Genomic DNA, 19,304 nt, shown 5'->3' on the forward strand with positions numbered 1-19,304 from the left:
CTGTCTGTGTCCCTGCCTCTCTCTGTCTTTCATGAATAAATAAATAAATCTTTAAAAAAAGAAAAAAACACAATCTTAATATCTAACATTAGGGGACTGGTTAAATAAATTGACGTTTTCACATGATCAAACACTATATACAGCTATTAAATATTAAAAATCATGGTTTCGATTTTCCAATTTTATAAAGTGATCTGTATTAATCTCAAAATCAGGAAAAAGGATATTATAATGGTTTCTTTTCGCTTCACAACTAACAGAACGATGGTGATGGTTTTTCTGTGAGAGAGACTTAAGGGCTTATATTTAACTATAAGCTCAGTATGGATTCACAAAGATATGACAGGAAAAAAAGCTACTGTGGTTTTTAGGCCTCATAAACAAGACTGTTGGGTCCATAGCAAGGGAGTAGTTCTGTGTCAATATACCTCACAATGGCCACCAAAACTAGAAAGTTATGTTTTTTTCTGGATGTCACAATTGAGGATGAACTTGGACAAATTGGTGTATGGCCAAGGTGGTGAGGATTCTTGGAAACCATGTCATGTGGTGGTTCATTGAGGAAGCTAGGTATACTTAGCTTTGAGAGGATCTGGGCAGAGGCGGACTGGGGAGTGGAAATTATGCTCAGGGTTTGAGCAAGAATGCTGCGAGAGTGTGGTTAAACTGATTCCTTCCTTATCATTGCAGATGGCAGAACTGAGTCCTGTGGTCACAAGTTATATAGGAACTGTCCTCTCAGAATAAATAGAGCTTCAGATAATTAGACCAGGGACATTAAAAAGGAGCTCCCATACATCAAATCAGGCTCTGGACAGTTGCTGAGGTCTCTTCTGACTCTAATCCATTATTCCGTGAGCCCTGCCACCTATGTTTGTTCCAAGCCAAACTTACCCCCCCCTTCTTCTGCCATTTCTCTTATAACATCACTTCCTATAGCACTGGTCACCTGCCTGTTTTCTTGTCTACTGTCCTCTTTATTAAGCACATACACACACTGAACTCCCAAGTATATGCACAAGGAAGCGTGCTCAGTGATTACGTGGGTTCAGTAAGTACATGGGAAGCACTCACACACTAAAGCCGCTGTTACTACTGCAGCCTTGTTGTTGTATGACTAAATCGTGTTCATAGAATGAAAATGAATGGATTGAGCAACACATGGCAATATATAATAAGATACCACTTATATAAAGTTTCAAGACATGGAGGATCATTCCTTAGAGTTTTTAAAAAATTTTTTTAATTTTTATTTATTTATGATAGTCACAGAGAGAGAGAGAGAGGCGCAGAGACACAGGCAGAGGGAGAAGCAGGCTCCATGCACCGGGAGCCCGATGTGGGATTCGATCCCGGGTCTACCAGGATCGCGCCCTGGGCCAAAGGCAGGCGCCAAACCGCTGCGCCACCCAGGGATCCCTCCTTAGAGTTTTTAAGGAAACTCATACGTGGGAAGAAGACCTGCATGGAATAATAAACAGCTAATTCAAGAGACTTTGTCCCTGAGAGAGAGGGAGGTGAATGGGATCAGGAAAGGGTAGATAGGAGGCTTCCATTCTATCTGCATTTTAGTTACTAAGGGAAGAGTGAGAACATGAGTGGATTTTTGTTGTTGTCGTTTATGCTTTTACATACCTGGGGGAAAAAAAACTGATGCCCTGAAATAGGGCTCATTATTTCCAGTGGGGTCTGACTGACCCAGAATCGAGTGAAGCAGTTGTTCTCCATGCTTTCCAAACTCCAAATTTCTGACTGACTGATTTGCTTTTTGACAGCCATTTCACACTATTGACTCATGGAGCTTGCTGACACCTCACATCCTTAGGCCATTTATTTTAAAGATTTTATTTATTTATTCATGAGAGACACAGAGAGAGAGGCAGAGACACAGGGAGAGGGAGAAGCAGGCTCCAAGCAGGGAGCCCAACGTGGGACTCAATCCCGGGTCTCCAGGATCACGCCCTGGGCTGAAGGTGGCACTAAACTGCTGAGCCACCCAGGCTTGCCCACCTTAGGCCATTTTTACACTACTTTTAAGCCAGATTGCTGCCCCCCCCCCGTATTTATACAGTTGATGTGGAGAGGACCCAGATGCCAGACCTTTGTTTATCCCTGTCAGAACTTTTCTTTCAACTTGTAGCACATAATTCCAGCCTGTCAAAATATTTTTGAATTGTGATTGTATTATCTTACTTATTTAATCATCCTTCCAGTTTTGGGCCATAGTTACAGCCAATAAACATGCCTGGCTTGTAGGCTGGTTAGGAGATACATGAGATTTTTGTACTTATGTATAGAAAAGGACTCTGAAAACTATAAAGTGCCATACAAATGTAAATGATTTTATTTCATGCCATTGATGATCTGTTAAAATGTTGAACGATTAAACTGCTGAAGATAAAGCCCAGACTGACACTGAGCAAACTGTAGAAATGTGAGTTGGGTGAAAGTACCACTCGGTAGATCTTAAGATACCGAGTCACTATACTCAGCCCTTCCCCGCACCATCCAATTTGCAGTTCTTCACTTTGACCATAAAACTATCATGTGAGTCTTTGCCAGTGACCCTGCTTTATGATGGTATCCCTCCAATCTGTCTTTCAAATATATAATCCAAACATGAAAGGATTTGTCTAGCATGACTTGTTCTTAGGCAACATCTCGTGGTTTTGGTGATCTTTGTTTCACTGTAGAAGAGGGCGCTGAGGAGAAAGAAGGGTGGCAAAGTTGATGGGGCTTTCGATTTTTTTCTTAAAAAGCTGGCAAATGAAGGAAAAGCACTTTACATTAGTCTTCTACCCCTTTCAGTAATGCATCTGTCTCCAAACCTGTTTTTACAGTGCTCCTGCAAGGGCTGGTGTGGGAACAAGCAGTGTGGGTGCAGGAGACAAAAATCAGACTGTGGCATGGACTGCAGCTGTGACTCCACAAAGTGTAGGAACCGGCAGCAAGACAAGGTAGGGTCGACTCCATTGCCCCTCACCAGCCCTTCTGGTCTCGCACCAGTTCCCACCACCCTAAAGCCTGGAGTTTTCTGCAGTTTTTCCTGCCCTTCTGCCCACTGCAACCAAGGACATTTCACTTCTCAGTCCTTCTTCCTCTCTGTGAGCCCAGCAACACATCCCCTTCAGAAATCACAGCCCTTCCCAGGAGATTTCTAGATACACAGCTCCTCATGCCCAGCCTTGGCTGTAAAGTTTTGGTGCAGTTTCTGAGGCAGGGACAAGGAGCAGAAAAGGCAACTACAGGCACAGAGACCCACAGGACCAAACTAGTCCAGAGGCTTAGCTGGAGTTCTGAGGGCCATGAGGCAGCTTCCAGGAAGGAACTTAATCCTTCTGACATCTTGAGACTTTCGTTGCTTAGACCCTCTCCATGGGAACTAGCTATTCCATGGCTCTAGGAAAAGACCCACAAGAACTTGGTCTTTCAAATAGTCACTGTTTTGGGCCAAGTTCACTGTAGCTGTCCTCCTTATATTGCTCCCAGGAATAGCAAACTCAGGGCAACAAAGACTTCCTTACTCCTACGTGTGCCCCGTGGCAAAATCTTATTCCTACAGCTCTCTGTGATACACAACAGCAACAGCTCTGGCAAGCTTGGTATAATGCCCCTTCATCAGAAGTTTCTTGAACATCAGCATGTGAACAGCCCTGCCCTGGAGCTTCTATTAAAATGACTTCTAAGGCAGGTAGTCATTAGAGGACCAGCTTGGCAAGCTGGGGGTCAGGCTAAGAATCGTAGAAGTAGTCAGGAACTTAATGATTTTCTGTTCCCATGGTCCTTCCAATTTGGGTTCTGAGGTCCTCTGGAGGCTCCATGGAAGTGCTTCTTGAATGGAGGACCATGGCCTGGCTTAGTTTGACCCCATGTTGATCCAAGCAGCTCTCTCTTTACTTATTTCCATACTGGGCTTCCTCTTAGGACATCAGTTGTAAAACCACTTATCTAGTCCAGTGCTCCCATTATACAGGGAAGGAAAGTGAGACCCAGAGATAAGCTTAAGTGACTCATTTAATATTACACAGCTGGTCATGACAGCTAAGATTAGACCTCGGGCTTCCTGACTCTCAATCCAGTTCTGTTTCCATGACAACAGGCTATAATTCTAATCCAGGCTCTACCAGAGTTGCCTGGTTACCTAAGTAACTTTTCACTATTGGCCCAAGTTCCCTTCTCGGAAAGAAAAACTAATACAGTCAACACCCTGTAGATATGCTAAAATGGTTATTCTGGATTCTGGAGGATGGAAGCTGAACCAAAGAAATGACCAAGGTGTGGCCTTGTTTTGAACATTGCTTTGTGATGTGCTCTGTGCCACTCTCCTACCTAGTCCTTTGCCTTCAGAGGCTGCCTTTGAGCATTTGTAATGGCAAGAAACCCCAAGCAGGGTCCCCTTAAGATTTGCTTAGGCTGACTGGTTAAAGGGGAGCAGACTGATTTTGTAACCCTGGTAGCTGAATTTCTAATCCAACTGTCTGATTCTCAGGATAGCTTGAGCACTGTTGAGAGGACCCAGGATTCCGAAGGCTCTTTCAAACTAGAGGATCCCACAGAGGTTACCCCAGGATTGAGCTTCTTTAACCCTGTCTGTGCTACTCCTAACAGCAAGGTAGGTAGGCCAAAGGCAGGTGCTTCCAACTGTATTAGCATCTTTCTCTGCATTAGCTATGACAAAGTGCAGTGGGAGAAAAAGGAGTAGAGGTATAATCAGCTTGCTGGGAAGTGGGAATTGGGCATAGGCCAGAGTCCTTTTTTTTTTCTTTTAAGAGAGCGATCTTGGGGACACCTCCTACTATAGCATGCTGAGTATTTGTAGCGGCAAGGCTGGGTAGAGCCTCTGCCCCTATCCAAGATCTCTTCATACCTGTCTCTGTCTTTCCTAGATCCTGAAAGAGATGTGTGATGTGGAGCAGGTGCTGTTAAAGAAGACAACTCCAGCTGCCTCCTCCTTTGGCCTCCTAGAATTGAAACATGTAGCAACAGAGTCCCAAGAAAATAAAGCTCCAGGGAAGAAAAAGAAACGAGCTCTAGCCAGCAATACCAGCTTCTTCTCGGGCTGCTCCCCTATTGAAGAAGAAGCCTATTGAAGTTGGACTTGTTATCTCTGCCCCAGTCTGGCTTGGGAGATGCTTTCAGGTTGCAGCCAGAAGGAGTTTGTTTTTAATGACTCCTCTGGATTTCAGGGTTCTTGCTATTGAAAAAAAGGGACAACATGTTACCAAAAGGGAGGAAATCTTTGTTGCATGTTGGCCCCTACTTTCCAGCCTCCAAGCCACAGACTATTGCTATCTCTTCTCCAGAAAGTTGCTAAGCCACCTGCTGAAGAAAGAACCAACTGACCTTCTTGATGACTCATCAAGAACCAGTCCTCAGTAAAATCTAGCTCTTTCTTAGTTGTGAGCAGGTAAGGCTGCCCACCTCCTCCCCACTGGGGATGAGGCTGAGGCTGTCTTATCTCTAGGTTGTCTCAGCTTAATGGCAGAAGTTAGCCAAGGCTGGTGGCCTGGCACCAATCTTTCATCCCACATCAGGAATGGTGGTGATACTGGGATATTTCCTGCTCTGACCATCTCCAGATTTTAAGTGTTTTAATAGTGCCCTCAATTGTCTTCCATGTTGCTGAGGTAAATGAAGTCTTTTAAAATGTTAATATTAAGTAAATAAATAAATCTTAGTCTAACTACTGTTTGGAAAGATCCTCTGTGCTAGAAGAAGAGATATTCCTGGGTTCCTTAGCCCCTGGAAATGCTATCAAGGAGAATCAGTGCAAGAACCCAAGCCTCACTACCTTGTAGCAACTAGGGCTTGAACCCAGGTCTACCTTACACCAAAGTTTTTTGTGTGACTCTAGAGTGGCAGTGGTAGCTGTTCTGAATGCCCTGCAGCCTCATTTCTTGGCATAGTATGGGTGTGGGACCACACTGCTGCCCAGTCCCAGGACAGCACAGTCCTGGCTGCCTGCTGTCTCCTTTGAAAGGGGAGAGGGGGGTGTTGTTTACTCCTTACTATGCATCAGGGTTCTCCATCTCTGCTTAAAGCTAAAACGAGGCCAACCCCGGCATGCCAAATAGACTGCTGACTGGTCTTGCGGCCTTTTGAGGAGCTTGCAAGCCCTGGGCTAACTATCAATGCGTTCTGAATCCCAGTATCCCCCCCCTACTACCACCACCTCACTAAAAGCTCCCAAAGCACCCCCCAGAACTGGACACATGAAATCCAGAACTCCTCTAGAATCCACCAGACCCCAAGTGAAGGAAACTGAAGGATAACCTGTCTAAAATGAGGCCTACAGGAGGACTAGGTGACCAGGCCGCCCTCTCTGGCCTCCTGCCAGCAAGCAGCCCTACTTCTCTTTGCATTTTAATGACAAGGGAGCAAGGGAGCCTCTTGCCTTTGCCAACTAGAGCCCCTGGATACAATGGGAAGGCTGAGGGAGGGGAGCCAGCTCTTGGCATAAGAGACCCAGTCTTCCTTCTCACTGTTCCAAATCCAGTACGTGTCGGGGGAGGGGTAAGCAAGTTTATCCCCAAATAAGATATTTTTTCCCACCAATGCTGTGTAAGCCTCCCAGGCTTTGAGCCACTGCATCAGTCAAAGGGTAAAGAGGGAAGGTTAGTCAAGCCAGCACCCCCCTAGCCCTCATCCCACCCAGAGAGAGCTCTGTACTTTAAGCTGGCTACAGCATGCTTGCCAGCCTTCTGCTGATGATATGTATAGTAACAGCATCTTTTGCACGTGTTCACGTTCCAAAGGCTTGTGACCCTAACACTATACTCTTCAAATGATTCCTGGAAAGAGACTTTAGATACCTTGAGGACAAGACAGCAGGAATGACACAAGTCTGCCTGCATCCTAAATGAACATCTCCTGTCTGGGGTGATGGGGGTAACGGGGGGCTTCTAGTGTCACCTAGGATTCATGAGGCCTGTGGTGACCCCTGGTCCAGAAACAGGGCGACCTGCTGCCCAGAGTTCAAGAAGTAGCTTGCAACCCTCTATCTTCTAGATGCACCTTACAGAAGTGGAAGTAGGATCCCAGGAGTGAAAGGAGGCTGATAAATCAAGGCCACCCTCCCAGGAAGCTTGAGGGAAATGCTAGACACACACTCTCTCTCTCTCTCTCTCTCACACACACACACACACACACACACACACACACACACACAGGCGAGCACACACACACTCCCCTTCTTCCCAGGGGGTTGGCTGGGCCCCTTCTCCTCACTGCCAAGTCGCAGAATTGTGTGGTCACCTCCCCCCAGCTTCCCGCCTGCTGGTGCCCTCAGCTGGTGCCCTCAGCCCTCGCCTCCCTGAGCCTGGACAAAGCCCCGGCAGTGACTGAGAGGGGAACAGGAGGAGGGACAAGAGAGATGGGGAGGGCCACACAAAGGAATTCCTCACGCCAAGCCCCTGACCGGCAGCGCAGCGAGTAAAGAAGCAGATCTGCTGTCCCTCCCCCTTCCTCCCTTATTCCCCCCCCCCGCCCCCACCCCCACCCCCGCCCACCCTACCCCCCACTCCCACAGGCTGGGCACTGGCCGTAGAGCAGCTGAAGTCCTTCGGACAGAACCCACACAGCCTCCTGTAGGTGGCAACAGTGCCACCTGTTTGACCAGTGGGGCTGAGCCAAGGACTAGAAGAGGGAGGAGGCAGACAACTTGAAGAGGAGCTGGGAAGCAGTGCAGTGCAGAGCAGAGAGCTGAGCAGAGCAGAGCTGCCGCTGAGACAAGGTGTGAGGGCTGGGGAAGGCTGGGGTGACAGGCGGGAATGGTGGGGCGGAGACCGGCTCCAACCGGCGGGGAGCGGGCCCAGGGATTGAGCAGCACCCCTGCTCAGCTCCCCTGATTGGGGTTTTCAGACTTCTCAGATCCTGACCCCATCTTACAGACAGCTCCTGGGAGGGAGGGAGGACTCTGGAAGGCAGTGTCTGGGATACAGAGACAAGACCTGAAGGGAGGCAGTAAGTGTGGATGGAGCCCAGAGCAGGCTACTAGAAGCTAGTCCCGGGATGGGAAGAAGCATCCCTTTAGGATGCTTTTTCCCTGGAAGGGTCTCAGGGGGGTTTCCCTCCCTCCAGCTACAGACCCCTCACCCCTCTGCTCCTTACCCTAATTCTCCTTTCCCAAGGCAAGCATGGGGTAAGGAGGGCAGTTTCGGGGCAGCCACACCCTCCCTCATTTCAGGGGCCCAGCCACCATGTACCCTCTAAGTCTCCACAGCCTTTATGGGGCCCAGATGACAAGGGGTCACGTCCCTCAGACCACACACACTTTGGGTGGATCCAGGGGCTCCTCTACACACTCAAAGTCCTCTAGAAACCCATTTGAACTGACAGTCACTAGTGCACACACACATACAAATGCTGACACGAATCGTGCACCCAGTCACACACCCAGCTTAGTTTGGGGATCAGTAAGCCACCTAGGTCCCCGCATGACCCAAAATTGCGAGGTCTAACAATCCCAGGCCACAACACAACCACAAACACACACACACACACACACACACATACACCTTTGACCAGTATTTGTTGTACTTTCACCCAAGCGATCTCAGAGGGTGGGGCCCCTACAGAGACTGGGTTCCTGGCTGGGGTGGCGGGGTGGAGGGGGGTGACTGGGCAGGATGACTGGGCAGGAAGGGACATGACTGTGGGGTGAAAGGGCTTGGATTTTCCAGGTGTGTGCGGGCAGGAAAAGGGTTCCTTCAGAAGGCTGGGAGTGACACAGGCAACCTGTGTCCCTCCAGTCTTTCTCTTACTGGCAGTACCTCCTAGCTCCTAGGAGGTAGAGACCTAGAGAATCTTTTAGCCAGGACTTTGTGGTGTGTGCAATCTCTGTATCCATATCAACTGGCCAACTAGCTGGGCCTTCCTTAGCCCCAGGTCAGAACCAGAACCTCTGCTTTAGGTGACTCTTGGTTCCTGGGGTGGAAGGCTTCCCACCATGGGGCTGCCTGAAGCTTGGCCAGATCTGTCTCAACTTGCTAAACTGAATTTGCCCCACCCTGGGCAGTTCCTCCTAAGTCCCCACCCTGGGCAAGCACTCTATCCCCAGAGCTGGATGGATGCTGTTAAATGGGGAGGAGTTGGAGAGGGTGGGTATGCATCCTGCCTGCAGAGACTGAATCTCCTGGCTGTCCCACTGACTTTTCAGGTATCCAGATTAAAGGGAAAGAGATTATCCCCCATTGCTCACATCCTTGACCAATCTGGCACTTTGGCCAGCCCCATGACCTCTGTTGCTGAGCAATGGCCCAGGTCTCTGCTGCACCTCTGAGCTCCTCAGATGCCCTGGGAGGGAGGATGGGATCCACCTCCTGCCAGAGTCCCTGATGGCTGAGTGTCCCTTCTCCCAGGCCCTCACCATGGCCGAGTCCCCCGGCTGCTGCTCCGTCTGGGCCCGCTGCCTCCACTGCCTGTATAGCTGCCACTGGAGGAAATGCCCCAAAGAGAGGATGCAAACCAGCAAGGTGGAGTAGGGATGGGGGGGGAGGGCACTGGAAGTCCAAGGCAGAAGCTGCCTGGAGGGGATAAGGAGGCCAAGTGTGCTCAGAGGCAGCTGGGGGGAAGGGGCTTTCTCTCCCCAGGAAGAAAATCTCTCTCTGCCTGTAGAGTAGAGCAGAGCAGAGCAGCCCAACGCCTGGCAGGAAGCCCCACTGAGCTGCCATCCGTTGGGGACTCTGAGCTGGAAGTGGGGATCCGCTGTGAGCTTCTCTCCTGCCCCTTTGCAGTGCGACTGTATCTGGTTTGGCCTGCTCTTCCTCACCTTTCTCCTCTCCCTGGGCTGGCTGTACATCGGGCTCATCCTTCTCAATGACCTGCACAACTTCAATGAGTGTGTCACGGACCCCCTCCTTCCTCAGCATACACGTTCCACTGTGCCCCACCTTGGGACCCCTGGGTGCTCAGTCATCCCCAGCCCTGCCTAGCTGTCCTGCTACCCAAAACCTCCTTAGAAAACTCTTCCATGAGGTCTCCCCGGCCCTTGGAGCCCCTGGCCCCTCATTCCCTTCTAGTCATCCTTCTAGACCCACCCCAACTCCCTTCAGGCCACTGTTAACAGCCCTCCCCCCACTCAGACACCTTCCTCTCCCTTCCCACAGATTCCTGTTCCACCACTGGGGACACTGGATGGACTGGTCCCTGGCATTTCTGCTGGTCATCTCTCTACTTGTCACATATGCATCACTGCTATTGGTGGGTCAGGAAGTGGCCCACATAACCCCCACCTCAGTCCTCCCTTCCCGTCAGCTTCACACCCCCACCCCCCGGCCACCGAGGGGAGGGGAGGGGTAAGAGGGCAGTCTGGGGTCTCAGTGACCCCTCTTGGCGCCTCATTACTCCCACCACCCTCTGCCTCCAGCTCCTGGCCCTGCTCCTGCGGCTCTGTGGCCAGCCTCTGCATCTGCACAGTGTCCACAAGGTAGAGTGGGGATGGGAGTGAGTGGAAAGAGGGGTCACTGGGCCCAGCACTTGGCCAGCTACTGGCTGAGCACCCCAGTATTCTACCCATGCACTCAAGCTCAGGACCTGAAGCCCAGGTTGTTGAGTAAAAGAAGGAACGTGGATGAGTCAGGGGAAAGAAATGGTCCTGTTTGCATATAGGGGGTGGAGGCAGCCCAGGGAGCCATGAGCCCAGGGTTGACAAAGAAGGCCCCATTCATCCCCGGTCCCCCAGATGCTGCTGCTGCTCATTATGCTTCTTGTGGCCGCTGGCCTTGTGGGACTGGACGTCCAATGGCAGCAGGAATGGCGTAGCTTACGTGTGTCACTGCAGGTGAGTGACTGATCTCCAATGCCTAGGTGGGAGCCTTGACCTGTGTCCAACTCCTGGACACATCTTGCCCCCCAGTCCCCAAGACTTCAAGGAGCTCTGAACTCAGGTCCCAGGAGGGGGAGGCAAGGACCACTAGAGAGAAGAGCCCTCCTCACCAGGTCTCATCCACAGGCCACAGCCCCATTCCTTCATATTGGAGCAGTTGCTGGCATCACCCTCCTGGCCTGGCCTGTGGCTGATACCTTCTACCGCATCCATCGAAGAGGTGCCAGCTCCGCTCCCCAACATCCCCTCACTGGCCGTCAATGCTTCTGCCTCCTGCTACCTGTCTTACTGCACCTGCACTCTGCTTTCTGCCCCCCCAGAGCTCACCCATTGCCCTTTCTCCATAGCCTGTCCCCCACACCCCCACAGGTCCCAAGATTCTGCTACTGTTCCTATTTTTTGGAGTTTCCCTGGCCGTCTACCTCGCCCCACTATGCATCTCTTCACCCTGTATCATGGAACCCAGAGACTTACCCCCCAAGCCTGGTCTGGTGGGACACCGAGGGGCCCCCATGGTGAGTGTGGGGTAGAATGCCGGTAGGGTGGGGAGGGTCTGTTCCTCCAGGCTCTGGGTTCCCAGGCTCCAACCCTTCTCTGCTACCTCCCCACCAATTCCCTTGCCCAGCTGGCCCCCGAGAACACCCTGATGTCCCTGCGGAAAACTGCCGAATGCGGAGCTGCTGTGTTTGAGACTGATGTGATGGTCAGGTGAGAGAAGCTGGGGGCAGAGGGACACAGTAGAGGAGCTCAGGAAGTGATGACCAGTCACAGAGCTCAGCCCCCTGACACCCCTTGTGCCCTCAGCTCTGACGGGATCCCCTTCCTCATGCATGATGAGCACCTGAGCCGGACCACAGATGTGGCTTCTGTGTTCCCAGCCCGAACCTCCTCTCACAGCAGTGACTTCTCCTGTGCTGAACTGAAGAAGCTCAATGCTGGGACCTGGTTCCTAGAGGTGAAGACAGCCTCATAGAAGAGGCAACCACCTGTAGGAGTGCATGGGGGAGAGTTCATTCATTGATAAGTATTTTCTGAGCCCTGTGCTGAGCAATAGGTATCCAGGCTCTGTCCACAAGTCTCTCCCTCCAAGGACAGAGCTGAGCCAACAGGCTATCAGAATAGGAAAACTAGAGTGATTACAGTATCTTTACCAAATAGAGAGGAGAGGGGAGTGCCTGGGTGGCCCAGTCAGTTAAGGGTCTGCCTTGGGCTCAGGTAATGACCTCGGGGCCCTGGGATGGAGCAGGTCAGGCTCTCAGCTCAGTGGAGAGTCTGCTTCTCTCTCTCCCTCTCTCACTCGTTCTCTCTCTCTCTCTCTCTCTCTCTTCCCCTCCCTCCCTCTCTCTCAAATGATTAAATAAACTCTTAAACAGAGAGGAGAGAGAGTAAAGCCAATGTTTGGCAAGGTGGATGTGGGAGAGGATCAGGAGTGATTTCACGGGAGAGAATGCCTGAGTAGCACATGCAGTAACAATGGTTTTTAAGATGGGCAAAGCAAGGACTGATAATTCTAGTCAGAAAGGGGCGTATGTCAAGCCCCAAAGGTACAAAGAAGTGTTTCCAGGGGAAAAATAAAAAACAGTGGCTCCGTGCAACTGGGAGATAAAATTCGTGGGAGTGGTAGGAGGTGAGACTGGCAAGAGGAGCAGAGGCTTGATCTCAGGGGGCTTTGAATGCCAGGCCCCCAAAGTGCAGGCTTCAATCCTGTAGGTAACAGAAATATTCATCAGGGTACTTTATTTTTTCAGTTCCTCTCTTCCTGATCCTAAAAGTAATATGTGTTTCTTATTAAAAAAATTAAACATTAAGGAAATAACCTGAACATAGAAAAGTCCCCCATAATCCAACTCCTCTGAGATATCCATTGCTAGCAGTTGGATACGTATGTATATATACATATATACATACACAGAGATGTACATGCCCATGTGCATTTTTCATTTTGCACAGATAGGATCACTTCATATTTCTTTTGCAGCTTGATTGGTTTTTCATTGAACTCTATGTACGGTGACATGTCAGGGCGATTAAGACCAAGGGATGTCTGGGTTTGACTCCTGGCTTCACCACCTACTAGCTGTGGGAGCCTGGGCAACAGAGTCTCTCTGTGCTTCATTTTCCTCATCTGTAAAATAGGCATAATTATAATAGTACTTACCTTGTAGGATCATTGAGATGATTAAATAAATTAAGGTGTTAGATAGTTTGCTTTCTCCATGTCAGTGATTAGGAGGTAAGGTCATTTGTTGATTAAGAGGGGTAGGAGAGGAGAGTGACAGAGGTTTGGAAGAGCCACTAGGAATGGAAAAAGGAGCAAAAGAAGAGCAAGTAAGAGGATGATTAAGTGGGGCACCTGGCTGGTTCAGTCGGTAGAGCATGTGACCCTCAACTCGAGATCATGAGTTCAAGCCCCATGTTGGGCATAGAGCCTTTTTTTTTTTTTTTAGTAAAGGGATGATAAAGTGGCGCTGAAGGTGAAAGAAGACTGTAGTGACAGTCAACATGATGTGCTCTTCCCCCCTAATTCTAGCGGTGGAGGAGGCAGATGATTATAGAATCGAATCGGAGTCTGGGATTTGGTGGGAAGGGGGAGTGCAGCATGCAGGGCAGGAATGGAATTGAGGGTGCTGTGGAAAAGTAATTCAAGCTGCAGCTGGACCAAGGGTAGCAGATGTAGGTGTGGCAGAAAGGGGCTGATGGACTGGGAGGAAACCAAGGGGCTAAGACCCCAGAGGTGTCTGTGAGACCAAAGAGAAAATGTAGTAGGAGAAAGGAAGTTAGGAAACTGGGAGGGAAGGAGGTTGGGGATCACAATGTAAGGTGTTAGATGGTCTGGAAAGGGCCACAGTTCAGAGAAAGAAAGACGCTGGCTCAGAGGTACACAGGAGCTGGGCACCAAGTAGGGGAAATGAGCCGAAATGGCAAGAATGGAGGAATGCTCTAAAGGCTTCTTCTGGTCTTGAAATAATTTTCCTGTTCTTGTAGAGGCAACCCTTCTGGGGGGCCAAGAGGCTGTCAGGCTCTGATCGGAAAGAGGCTGAGAACCAGACAGTACCAACATTGGAAGAGCTGCTGAAGGAAGCTGCAGTCCTTAACCTTTCCATCATGTTTGACTTGCGCCGCCCCCCGCGAAATCACTCATACCATGATACATTTGTGAACCAGACCTTGGAGACAGTGCTGAGTGCAAGGGTGCCCCAAGCTATGGTGATATTGCCAGGACCCCGAGTACTCCCTCTTACCCTTCTCCCCACCCTACCCCCTGCCTTCCCTAGGCTATGGTGATAATTTTGAGGCTGCCCCCTGCCCCAGGGCCCCACCCCAACTCATATACCCCATTCTGTGGTCACACCTCTCTGCCCCTGCCCCTATCCCTGGAATCCCCAAGCTCTCCTCAGCTTCATGCCCATCTTCCCTGAACCACAGGTCCTTTGGCTACCGGATGAAGATCGGGCTAACGTCCAACAACGGGCACCCAGAATGCGCCAGATATATGGACAGCAAGGAAGCAACAGAACTGAGAGGCCTCAGTTTCTCAACCTCCCCTACCAAGACCTGCCACTGTTGGATATCAAGTGAGTGCCAGAGGAAAGGAGCCAAGGGAATCCCATTAAACTTAATGGCAGGGGAGAGCCACCTCAGGGAGGGCAATGGCCATTCATTTATTCACACATACAACAAATACTTACCAATATGTTTAACACTTGCTATGCATCAGGCACTATTTATTGCAGGCTTTGGGAATACTAGTGAAAGAGAGAGATAATAAACTGAACAAATTATATGCATATTGGATAGTGATAAGTGATATGAAGATAATAAAACTGGGAGATGTAATAGAGCAATTAGAGTGAGGGCTAGAAAAGGGGCCACATTAGGAGAAGTAGTTAAAGAGGCGATGTCTGGGCTGAGACCTGACAGGTCACAAGGAGCTAATGATGAGAAGAGCTGCAAGGGGAAGGTGAGGCTGGGGAGGTCAGCAGGAGGCAAATTGGGTAGGACCTTGTCAGCCACAAGAATGATGTTAGGTTTCATTCTTCACCAAAGAGGTAAGTGCAAGAGAGGATGGATCCGGGGAGAGAGGTGAGAGAGTCCCAAATGTGAGCTGGGCCCCAGAAGCTGACCCAGCCAGTAAGTAAACAGGATGGACTGCAAAACATGCAGTTGCCAGGGTCTCTTATAAGGTCCCTGTTGCCAGATAGAAAAAGAAACATGGATTGAATGATAGCCCAGTGATCGCAAGTATTTCAAGGACCTTTTCCCAAGTTGTCACCATGGAGGGAGACATGACATTGGCTTTGGCCCTCACTTTAGTCTTGGCTAGTCAGCCTCAACTGCTGATCATGTTTCCAAAAGATATAAATTGGTAATGAATACACTGGCGATGAAATCGAGGTCCTGAAAAGCCTAAGTGCCCTAAGACGATGGACCAAATGTCCCAAGAGGAAACACAACAGGAATAGATGTAAAGACCTATATTTGCAGTCCAAAAGAAGCTCAATTGCACAAAGACAAGAGAGGAGATACTGGCATTCAGCAGGAACATGTGCAAAAAAGACCAGGGCTTTGATTGAATAGTGTGCATAATGAGTCATCAGTGGCATGTGACATTGCCAAAACTAGCCCAACCCTGGGCTGCCTGCATGCAGACGTCATGCCCAAAAGGTAGGGGGAGTTTTGCTGTACTCAAAGCTGGGCCAAGCCCACCTGGGAGATCATATTCAGATGCAAGACCCCATCCTTTGAAAGGAACACTGATAAATGGAACCAACATCAGCTCAGAAGAGGACTGGTGGTAAAGGGAATAATAAGCCAGGTCCCAAGCCCTGGTGGAAGGAATTGGGGCTGCTGGGCCTTGAGACAAGACAACTCAGGGACATGGGCACTTGTTCCTCAGACCCCTGAAGTGCTGTCATGGGACAGAGAAGAGAAACACACTCATGTGGCCCCTGATAGCCAAGCTAGGGTCCGTAGGTGGGATCCACTGGGAGACAAAGTTCAGCAATGCAAAAAAAGTTTAAAAAGTAGAACTGACAGTCCTTGGCAGCAACATCGTACATTGGAGCATGCACAGGGGCTGACTCCTGTGCCTCGAGCCCCGTGATTCTAGATGTTCCTTGTTTCCCACCTCCACAGGGCACTACACCAAGATAATGTCTCGGTGAACCTATTTGTAGTGAACAAGCCCTGGCTTTTTTCCCTGCTCTGGTGTGCAGGGGTGGATTCGGTCACCACCAATGACTGCCAGCTGCTGCAGCAGATGCGATACCCCGTCTGGATTATTGTAAGACCTCTGGGGCTGTCACCGCTTGTCTTCTTCCCCCAACCCCACCCCCAGTTCTCCTTGACCCCAACCATCTCTTCCTCATGCATTTCCCCCCACATACTACCTTTGGGGCTCTGGCCACCACCTAGAGGTGCCTTTTCCTATTCCCGTAGCCCCCTCAAACCTACCTAATGATGTGGATCATCACCAACTGCGTCTCCACCCTGTTGCTTCTGTGGACCTTCCTCCTCCAAGGGTGAGTGCTTCATGCCTCAGCTTTCTGGGTCTTCATTGTCCCCCGGGGTCCTGGCAATGGGACTGATTCAGACTCACATACGCTGCCTGGAGCTTGGGGTTTGGTCTGTTCGGTTCCTTTGTGGTTCTCGGGCCCTTCCTTATATGCCAAATTAGCCTGAGCCTGGGAAAGGCAGTTTGAGGGAACCTGGCATCAGAAGGTCATACCTGAAGCCGGTTGAACGCATAATGGGAAGCTTTTCTCCCTACAGGAGATGTAAGAAGGAGAGAGAGAAAACTGGTAAGAACTTTCTCCCTCCTCTCATTTGTCTCCTCCTCTAGCCTTCCCTTTGGTCACTCCCTATATGTCCTCCCCTCTCCCCACCCGCTGCTCTAGGCTTAGAAACAGCAGTGCTGCTGACCAGGATCAACAATTTCATAATGGAGTGAATGCCCAGCCCCAACCCCCCCCCCCCACCAACCACAGTCTGAGGCCTGTCTGGATTGACTAACAGCAAGGAAGGGAGAGCGGCTGAGTGGGGATGGGGTGGGGTAAACTTTGCCAACAGAAGGTTTTGAACTATGAGGGTCCTCTGCACAGATGGTGGGCATGCTGCAAGCTTCCGTGGAATCTGCTCCCCTTAGGGTTTCGACCTGAGGTCGTTGGGAAGACAGTGAGTCATGGGAAGTTACTCCCAAAATGAAACTAGGATGGAGAAAGTGGGAAGGAGGTTGCCAAGATAACGTTTCAGACCTGTGTGCACGAGTTCTTGTGTAGAAGGCACAGGGTGTGTCAGGGATGGACCAGTTTGGATCAGTGACTGAAGGAGATGACAGAACAGCCTTTCCTGGAGAACGAAGATGATGGAGACACTAATTCCACTCCATTCGCTATCTCTTCTGACTCCCTGCAAATTTAACTGCTTTCCTGCCTAGATACTGGGGGCAAAAGAGCCCATGTAGCCATTTAATTCTGTGCCTATAGGTGGCTTTTTGCTGCGCACAGCCTTTTCTTCGAGACAGGCTGGTTATTGTATGTTGTTAATCTGTTCCTCAATGAATTTAACTCCTGATTGGTTGTGGTCTGATCTTTTCAGTGGTGGGGTTTGGTGGAGAATGCACCTTCTATCTCGGTTTTATGTGACATGACACTGAGGGGTGATCACGGGGAGATTCTTGGGCTGGAGGTGGGAAGACCACCTGGGACAATGAAGGGCTACAAGAGGGGAAGCAAGAGAACAGCCACCGCGGGGACAAGCTTGGGTGACTGAGGCACTCTGTGCAGAGTTGCGTTGTAGCTCCACCTTGTGGTCACCCGCCGCAAGAAGGAGGCCGCGTCAGTCGTCACCGTGACGTATGAATGCCACCTGTTTTCTGTGCCAGTTGGAGACCTGTGTCCTTGACTCTACACCCTGAGGGTATAATCCGATTTCGACAAGATTCTCACAAATTTTCGCGTCTATGAGCTGCTGCGCGCAGGCTCTGGTTCTCAGGCCCTCCTTCCCTTCGAGGAACAAGTTCCCCAGTATGTTTGTTGCTCGTGAGATCCTGGGCTAGAATAGTTAAAGTGACCAGTGAGGAGCTGACCTAGGATGGGGAGTCTGGTAGAAGGGGGAGGGAGGGGCCAAGGCAAAACCGGGGACCGGAGAGGGCTCAATGGCTGACTCTTCTGTTCCCTACCACACCAACGTTCACCCCGATTGGTGTCTCCACGCGAAGGGAAATCGGATTAAGACGCTGGCGAGGTCAGAAGGGTCGGTTCTCAATTCCTCCTCTCTCACCAGACTGGGACCCGGGGCAGCACTACCATTTCCAGACAAGACCCTACTGGATGGCAAGGCAGCCCCGGGAACTACAATTCCCAAGATGCCCCGACCACTTCCGGTCTCGGGATTGACGGAAGCGAGTTTGAATTTGTATTCCAGCCCCCTCCTCCTCCCAGGCCCGCCCCTTCCCTTCTCGCCGCCCGCCCCCTCCATGCATACACATACACATACGTACACAGGCGGTGGTCCGAGCCGACATACCTGGCCTGCAGCTGGCGCGGTGGGCTGGGGCACCGGCGCGCGAGGGGCTGGGAGGAAGCAGGCGCCCCGGGAGCCAATGCCGCGGCCGCTGTCTGGTCCCAGTCTCCTCGGGCGTCCACCCCGCCTTGTCGCGGGCAGGGCTCCTTCACACACTACCCTTTCAAGATGCATTTCCTTCGTTTTCCCTATTCCTGATCCGCCCCTCAATCTGACCGTCTGCCAGCCGCAGCTCGGAAGTGCCCAGACTGTCCGGTACCGCCAGGCTCTTACCTCTCAGCGTGTACCTCCACCCCGCACCCCTACTTTTCTGTCCCCTCCCAGGTGTCCAGCCCCGCAGCCCTGCAGCCTCTTCCTCCCCTCCTCTTCCAACCCAGTCCTGACAATCTCCAGACTGTCCAACCCCCTTGGCCTCAACTTCTCAGCTTCCAGGCTTTCAGCTGCAGTCCTGTAACCTCAGAGTCCAGACTCCGGGCCAGAGTGTCAGGACCTAGTCCCAGACCCTCACCCCTTACCCCTGGACCCTAGCCGTGAGTCCTCAGCCCTGACGCTGCCACCGCTTATCCTTACTGGCTTTCTAGGAGGACTGGACAGCTATGGCACACTTAACTTCTATGAGACCCTGGGCTGGAGACTGGGACTGACAAAAACTTGAGGGAGGAGGGCCTCAGAGAGCTGCTCATTGGGGTTGGGGTGCAGTTGCTCTCCGTTATTTTTAGCTGCTGACTCACAGCTCCTGGCATCCGGGTTTGGGGCTAGCAGGCTGGGCTAGGGGGCTATTAATAGAGCTGAGACACAGCCCCGACCCAGTTCAGTTTAGAAGCACAGGGATCAAGGAGCCTCCCTCTGTCACCATGCCCTGTGGAGATGTAGTGGACAAAGGCAGTGGCTGAACCAGGACCTCTCTGCCTACCAGTACCTCAGCCTGATATCTCTACCTTGGAACTCTTTAGAG

The 19,304-nt window shown here is 50.8% G+C and overlaps 2 protein-coding genes and 1 long non-coding RNA gene across 8 annotated transcripts in view; 2 read left to right on the top strand and 1 right to left on the bottom strand.

Moving 5' to 3' along the window:
* The window catches only part of KIF4A (kinesin family member 4A), a 125,218-nt gene extending 119,535 nt beyond the window's left edge, over positions 1-5,683 (top strand). For 2 of the 3 annotated variants that reach the window (XM_038587623.1, XM_038587624.1), the window contains exons 29-31: positions 2,841-2,957; positions 4,490-4,612; positions 4,887-5,683. In XM_038587623.1, coding sequence (XP_038443551.1) covers positions 2,841-2,957; positions 4,490-4,612; positions 4,887-5,090 — 444 coding nt within the window. In that variant the 3' untranslated portion in view covers positions 5,091-5,683. Of the gene's footprint in view, positions 1-2,840; positions 2,958-4,489; positions 4,613-4,886 lie in introns of those variants that run through there. The other variant, XR_005386308.1, reaches the window with a different exon arrangement.
* Positions 5,684-7,550: 1,867 nt separating this feature from the next.
* Positions 7,551-17,398, top strand: GDPD2 (glycerophosphodiester phosphodiesterase domain containing 2). 4 transcript variants are annotated; one of them, XM_038587630.1, is made up of 16 exons: positions 7,551-7,732; positions 9,360-9,473; positions 9,735-9,838; positions 10,107-10,200; positions 10,367-10,426; positions 10,682-10,780; positions 10,952-11,045; positions 11,195-11,340; positions 11,451-11,533; positions 11,630-11,780; positions 13,811-14,017; positions 14,252-14,400; positions 15,962-16,109; positions 16,265-16,347; positions 16,598-16,626; positions 16,971-17,391. In XM_038587630.1, exons 2-16 carry the CDS (start codon positions 9,369-9,371, stop codon positions 17,027-17,029), a joined length of 1,611 nt encoding a protein of 536 aa, XP_038443558.1. In that variant the 5' UTR covers positions 7,551-7,732; positions 9,360-9,368; the 3' UTR covers positions 17,030-17,391. The 4 variants fall into 4 exon arrangements, with proteins under 4 accessions (XP_038443558.1, XP_038443557.1, XP_038443556.1 ...); XM_038587629.1 differs by having other exon boundaries at positions 7,553-7,732; positions 13,811-14,032; positions 16,723-17,398; XM_038587628.1 differs by having other exon boundaries at positions 7,554-7,732; positions 13,811-14,032; positions 16,971-17,398.
* Positions 15,351-19,042, bottom strand: LOC119868453. Its single transcript, XR_005386311.1, has 3 exons — positions 18,353-19,042; positions 16,554-16,591; positions 15,351-16,397 (listed from the first exon to the last, which is right to left on the bottom strand). It is a non-coding gene; the product is annotated as an uncharacterized LOC119868453 (long non-coding RNA).
* Positions 19,043-19,304: the final 262 nt, after the last annotated feature.

This window comes from Canis lupus, chromosome X (assembly GCF_011100685.1).
Source record: "Canis lupus familiaris isolate Mischka breed German Shepherd chromosome X, alternate assembly UU_Cfam_GSD_1.0, whole genome shotgun sequence".
NCBI lineage: Eukaryota > Metazoa > Chordata > Mammalia > Carnivora > Canidae > Canis > Canis lupus.

Coding starts and splice junctions, on each gene's coding strand:
- GDPD2 (XM_038587628.1), top strand. CDS start 9,369: ATGGCCGAGTCCCCCGGCTGCTGCTCCGTCTGGGCCCGCTGCCTCCAC. Junction 11,046..11,194: donor CTACCGCATCCATCGAAGAG/GTGCCAGCTCCG, acceptor ACACCCCCACAG/GTCCCAAGATTCTGCTACTG. Junction 14,033..14,251: donor CAAGGGTGCCCCAAGCTATG/GTGATATTGCCA, acceptor CCTGAACCACAG/GTCCTTTGGCTACCGGATGA.